The sequence below is a fragment of the Oncorhynchus tshawytscha genome, linkage group LG07 (genome assembly GCF_018296145.1).
Source record: "Oncorhynchus tshawytscha isolate Ot180627B linkage group LG07, Otsh_v2.0, whole genome shotgun sequence".
Classification (NCBI taxonomy): Eukaryota; Metazoa; Chordata; class Actinopteri; order Salmoniformes; family Salmonidae; genus Oncorhynchus; species Oncorhynchus tshawytscha.
The window spans coordinates 73,969,112-73,975,701 of record NC_056435.1 but is presented as its reverse complement, the minus strand read 5'-3'; the positions used below and the strand labels follow the sequence as shown (position 1 = coordinate 73,975,701).

General features: G+C 52.9%; 1 protein-coding gene across 2 annotated transcripts in view; it reads left to right on the top strand.

Annotated features, from left to right (window-relative positions):
• Positions 1–3,697, top strand: part of LOC112239434 (MAP kinase-activated protein kinase 2) — a 51,994-nt gene extending 48,297 nt beyond the window's left edge. For both annotated transcript variants that reach the window (XM_042324965.1, XM_042324964.1), the window contains exon 10: positions 3,504–3,697. In XM_042324965.1, the coding sequence (XP_042180899.1) occupies positions 3,504–3,665 (162 nt within the window). In that variant the 3' untranslated portion in view covers positions 3,666–3,697. The remainder of the gene's footprint in view (positions 1–3,503) is intronic.
• Positions 3,698–6,590: the final 2,893 nt, after the last annotated feature.

Sequence of the window (6,590 nt, the reverse complement as noted above, 5' to 3'; positions counted from 1 at the left end):
GGACAGCATGCCCTCCGATTTGACACACTGAACTCTGTCTGCAAAGTAATTGGTGAACCAGGCAAGGCAGTCATCCGAAAAACCGAGGCTACTGAGTCTGCCGATAAGAATATGGTGATTGGCAGAGTCGAAAGCCTTGGCAAGGTCAATGAAGACGGCTGCACAGTACTGTCTTTTATCGATGGCGGTTATGATATCGTTTAGTACCTTGAGTGTTGCTGAGGTGCACCCGTGACCGGCTCGGAAACGAGATTGCACAGCGGAGAAGGTACGGTGGGATTCGAGATGGTCAGTGACCTGTTTGTTGACTTGGCTTTCGAAGACCTTAGATAGGCAGGGCAGGATGGATATAGGTCTGTAACAGTTTGGGTCCAGGGTGTCTCCCCCTTTGAAGAGGGGGATGACTGCGGCAGCTTTCAATCCTTGGGGATCTCAGACGATATGAAAGAGAGGTTGAACAGGCTGGTAATAGGGGTTGCGACAATGGCGGCGGAAAGTTTCAGAAATAGGGGGTCCAGATTGTCAAGCCCAGCTGATTTGTACGGGTCCAGGTTTTGCAGCTCTTTCAGAACATCTGCTATCTGGATTTGGGTAAAGGAGAACCTGGAGAGGCTTGGGCGAGGAGCTGCCGGGGGCAGAGCTGTTGGCCGAGTTTGGAGTAGCCAGGCGGAAGGCATGGCCAGCCGTTGAGAAATGCTTATTGAAGTTTTCGATAATCATGGATTTATCGGTGGTGACCGTGTTACCTAGCCTCAGTGCAGTGGGCAGCTGGGAGGAGGTGCTCTTGTTCTCCATGGACTTCACAGTGTCCCAGAACTTTTTGGAGTTGGAGCTACAGGATGCAAACTTCTGCCTGAAGAAGCTGGCCTTAGCTTTCCTGACTGACTGCGTGTATTGGTTCCGGACTTCCCTGAACAGTTGCATATCCCGGGGACTATTCGATGCTATTGCAGTCCGCCACAGGATGTTTTTGTGCTGGTCGAGGGCAGTCAGGTCTGGGGTGAACCAAGGACTGTATCTGTTCTTAGTTCTGCATTTTTTGAACGGAGCATGCTTATCTAAAATGGTAAGGAAGTTACTTTTAAAGAATGACCAGGCATCCTCAACTGACGGGATGAGGTCAATGTCCTTCCAGGATACCCGGGCCAGGTCGATTAGAAAGGCCTGCTCACAGAAGTGTTTTAGGGAGCGTTTGACAGTGATGAGGGGTGGTCGTTTGACTGCGGCTCCGTAGCGGATACAGGCAATGAGGCAGTGATCGCTGAGATCCTGGTTGAAGACAGCGGAGGTGTATTTGGAGGGCCAGTTAGTCAGGATGACGTCTATGAGGGTGCCCTTGTTTACAGAGTTAGGGTTGTACCTGGTGGGTTCCTTGATGATTTGTGTGAGATTGAGGGCATCTAGCTTAGATTGTAGGACTGGCGGGGTGTTAAGCATATCCCAGTTTAGGTCACCTAACAGAACAAACTCTGAGGCTAGATGGGGGGCGATCAATTCACAAATGGTGTCCAGGGCACAGCTGGGAGCTGAGGGGGGTCGGTAGCAGGCGGCAACAGTGAGAGACTTATTTCTGGAGAGAGTAATTTTCAAAATTAGTAGTTCGAACTGTTTGGGTATGGACCTGGAAAGTATGACATTACTTTGCAGGCTATCTCTGCAGTAGACTGCAACTCCTCCCCCTTTAGCAGTTCTATCTTGACAGAAGATGTTATAGTTGGGTATGGAAATCTCAGAATTTTTGGTGGCCTTCCTGAGCCAGGATTCAGACACAGCAAGGACATCAGGGTTAGCAGAGTGTGCTAGAGCAGTGAGTAGTGAAGAGCAGTGAATGTAGTGCACACTAGTCCCTATGTAGTGCACACTAGTCCCTATGTAGTGCACCTCTTTTGACCAGGACCAATAGGGTTCCATTTGGCTTACATAACACAGAGGGGTCCAAGCCCAGTGAGGGGGTCCAAGCCAAGCCCGGTGAGGGGGGTCCAAGCCAAGCCCGGTGAGGGGGGTCCAAGCCAAGCCCGGTGAGGGGGGTCCAAGCCAAGCCCGGTGAGGGGGGTCCAAGCCAAGCCCGGTGAGGGGGGTCCAAGCCAAGCCCGGTGAGGGGGGTCCAAGCCAAGCCCGGTGAGGGGGGTCCAAGCCAAGCCGGTGAGGGGGGTCCAAGCCAAGCCCGGTGAGGGGGGTCCAAGCCAAGCCCGGTGAGGGGGGTCCAAGCCAAGCCCGGTGAGGGGGGTCCATGCCAAGCCCGGTGAGGGGGTCAAGCCAAGCCCGGTGTGGGGGGGGTCCAAGCCCGGTGAGGGGGAGTCCAAGCCAAGCCCAGTGAGGGGGGGTTCCAAGCCAAGCCCAGTGAGGGGGTTCCAAGCCAAGCCCAGTGAGGGGGGAGTCCAAGCCCAGTGGTGGGGGTCCAAGCCAAGCCCAGTGGTGGGGGGTCCAAGCCCAGTGGTGGGGGGTCCAAGCCCAGTGGTGGGGGGTCCAAGCCCAGTAGTGGGGGGGTCCAAGCCCAGTGAGGGGGGGGTCCAAGCCCAGTGAGGGGGGTCCAAGCCCAGTGAGGGGGGTCCAAGCCAAGCCCTGTGAGGGGGGGGTCCAAGCCAAGCCCAGTGGTGGGGGGGAGTCCAAGCCCAGTGGTGGGGGGTCCAAGCCCAGTGGTGGGGGGGGTCCAAGCCCAGTGGTGGGGGGGGTCCAAGCCCAGTGGTGGGGGGGTCCAAGCCAAGCCCGGTGAGGGGGGTCCAAGCCAAGCCCGGTGAGGGGGGTGCAAGCCAAGCCCGGTGAGGGGGTCCAAGCCAAGCACGGTGAGGGGGGGGGGTCCAAGCCAAGCCCGGTGAGGGGGGGTCCAAGCCAAGCCCGGTGAGGGGGGTCCAAGCCAAGCCCGGTGAGGGGGGAGTCCAAGCCAAGCCCAGTGAGGGGGTTCCAAGCCAAGCCCAGTGAGGGGGGAGTCCAAGCCCAGTGGTGGGGGGTCCAAGCCAAGCCCAGTGGTGGGGGGTCCAAGCCCAGTGGTGGGGGGTCCAAGCCCAGTGGTGGGGGGTCCAAGCCCAGTAGTGGGGGGTCCAAGCCCAGTGAGGGGGGTCCAAGCCCAGTGAGGGGGGTCCAAGCCAAGCCCTGTGAGGGGGGGGTCCAAGCCAAGCCCAGTGGTGGGGAGTCCAAGCCCAGTGGTGGGGGGTCCAAGCCCAGTGGTGGGGGGTCCAAGCCCAGTGGTGGGGGGGTCCAAGCCCAGTGGTGGGGGGTCCAAGCCCAGTGGTGGGGGGTCCAAGCCCAGTGGTGGGGGGGGTCCAAGCCCAGTGGTGGTGGGGGGGTCCAAGCCCAGTGGTGGTGGGGGGTCCAAGCCCAGTGGTAGGGGGAAGTCCAAACCCAGTGAGGGGGAAGTCCAAGCCCAGTGAGGGGGATGCTCTTTTTGGGGCCGCCGGTGTCTTGGTAAAGAAAATGTTTAATTAAATATGTCTTCCTACCTAGACGTCAGTGGGATGTTGTTACAGAACGTTGTCTGATGAACTTCCTGTCTGTGTGTCTCTCAGGAGGAGATGAATAGCGCCTTAGCGACCATGAGAGTGGACTATGAGCAAGTCAAAATCAAGACCATTGAGGAGTCCTCCAATCCCCTTCTGATGAAGAGGAGGAAGAAATTACAGCCCTCAGCCAATCACACGGTCCCAGACACACAGAGACCTGCCCTATGAGACATATATATATATATACACACACACACACACAGGGATACACCCACTCATACGCGTGTTGTAAAACAGAAGCAATAAGGGTTATCGACTCACTGGGGAGTGCATGGATTTTCTAAAAGCATAGAAGTTTATTTTTCATGACCAGTTTTAATGTTTTTAAAAAGCATTTATTTTGATTAATCAATGTTTTTACCTAATCAACCACTCTGCTACGTTCACCTTTTAAAACAACCAAGAGATTATGAGAAGAGAGGAGAAGTACGTATGAGTCCATGGTTTCTCCAAATGACTAAATCCAAACAGACTTCCTTGTATCAGTTAGTGATAGATTAACAAACCATGTGTGTTATTGAAATGGCTTGTGGGAATGTAAACACACACTTACACATCGAGGTCTGTGACGTCACGGCCCGGCCACGTCCCATTCAGAGACCTATGAAGTCACGGCCCGGCCACGTCCCATTCAGAGACATATGAAGTCACCCCCTGCCACGTCCCATTCAGAGACCCGTGTAGTCACCCCCGGTCACGTCCCATTCAGAGACATATGAAGTCCCCCCCTGCCACGTCCCATTCAGAGACATATGAAGTCACGGCCCGGCCACGTCCCATTCAGAGACATATGAAGTCACGGCCCGGCCACGTCCCATTCAGAGACCTATGAAGTCACGGCCCGGCCACGTCCCATTCAGAGACCTATGAAGTCACGGCCCGGCCACGTCCCATTCAGAGACATATGAAGTCACGCCCGGCCACGTCCCATTCAGAGACATATGAAGTCACGGCCCGGCCACGTCCCATTCAGAGACCTATGAAGTCCCCCCCCTGCCACGTCCCATTCAGAGACCTATGAAGTCCCCCCCCCTGCCACATCCCATTCAGAGACCCGTGAAGTCCCCCCGCCACGTCCCATTCAGAGACATATGAAGTCCCCCCAGCCACATCCCATTCAGAGACCCGTGTAGTCACCCCCGGCCACGTCCCATTCAGAGACATATGAAGTCCCCCCAGCCACATCCCATTCAGAGACCCGTGAAGTCACCCCGGTCACGTCCCATTCAGAGACATATGAAGTCCCCCCGGCCACGTCCCATTCAGAGACATATGAAGTCACGCCCCTGCCACGTCCCATTCAGAGACCTATGAAGTCACGCCCGGCCACGTCCCATTCAGAGACCTATGAAGTCACCCCCTGCCACGTCCCATTCAGAGACATATGAAGTCACGCCCGGTCACGTCCCATTCAGAGACATATGAAGTCACGGCCCGGTCACGTCCCATTCAGAGACATATGAAGTCACCCCCCGGTCACGTCCCATTCAGAGACATATGAAGTCACGCCCCATTCATGAACCACTTTCCCACAGTACAAGGTGAATAGTTGAGTACAGTTCACTTGGCCTTAGTCACCCAGCTCGCTGGCTTTCATCCAAACCACTTCCCTCTACCCCCTATGCACTTGTGGAGAGCTGATATGCCCAGTGTACAAGTGTTTAAGGGCAGAGACAAGGCAGCCATGTTTCATAATGGAATGCAGCCAGAGGCCATTTCAGCCTGATGCTATTCTCTAGGGGTTTGTAGTCTTTCTAGTCTTTTCAGTTGTAGTTCTTTATCCTGGCTGTTACAATGTTAAGAATCACATTCTGCTCAGACTTTGTACTGTGTGAATGCTATGCAGAGGGCTTCACCCCCAAACTACCTTCTACATCATTTTGATACTGCTTTGATTTTGTGTATAAATATAGTGTTGCAGAATCTTATTGTCACATTGTGTTTCATGTGTGTGTGTGTGTTCCTGCATCCTCTCACTGTGGGTCACAAGTAGTCCTGCTAGCTGCGTCATTACAGACCCGGGTTCGATCCCAGGCTGTGTCACAGCCGGCCGTGACCGTTAGATCTATGAGGTGTCGCACAATTGGCCCAGCGTCGTCCGGGTTAGGGGAGGGTTTGTGTTAAGAAGCAGTGTGGCTTGGCAGGGTCATGTTTCGGAGGACGCACGGCTCTCAAGCTTCACCTCTCCTAAGTCCATACGGGAGTTGCAGTGATGAGACAAGACTGTAACTACCAATTGGAAACAAGGAAATTGAGGAGAAAAAGGGTAAAAATGATTTGGGCACTTTTTATTGGGAATTTGGGACACAGAAACAGCAAGCCTCCCTATATCTCATTGAGAGGTGTGGTGACATTCTGGTTTCCCTGGCCTACGGGACTCCACCCCTACGAGCTCAGTGACTTTCAACGTGGCACCGTCATAGGATGCCACATTGCCAACAAGTCAGTTTGCCAAATTTCTGTCCTGTTAGAGCTGCCCCCGGTCAACTGTAAGTGCTGTTATTGTCAAGTGGAAACGTCTAGGAGCAACAACGGCTCATTCGGGAAGTGGTAGGCCACAGAAGTTCACAGAGCGGGAACACCCGAGTTATAAAATGTTTTTGGAATATATTTGATGAGCAGTTGTCCACATACTTTTGGTCATGGAGTGTAGAGTGACACCTGACATTGTGCCCGTCATTGACATGAATGTAGCAACAATCACCCAAAAAAATTAAGAACAATAAAAAATAGACTTTTTTTATACATAATAAAATAATAATAATAATAAATAATAAATGCAACAATTTGAACAATAGATGAAGATACTCAATGTTTTAAGTAAAAAAAATCCATAAGGTATTAACTGAATTATAGCACATAAAACATGTTGCTGGGTGCAGACGAATAATGGTTCTGGTATTTCGATGGGAATTTGGGTATTAAATATACACTGCTCAAAAACATAAAGGGAACACTTAAACAACACAATGTAACTCCACGTCAATCACACTTCTGTGAAATCAAACTGTCCACTGAGGAAGCAACACTGATAAATTTCACATGCTGTTGTGCAAATGGAATCGACAACAGGTGGAAATTATAGGCAATTAG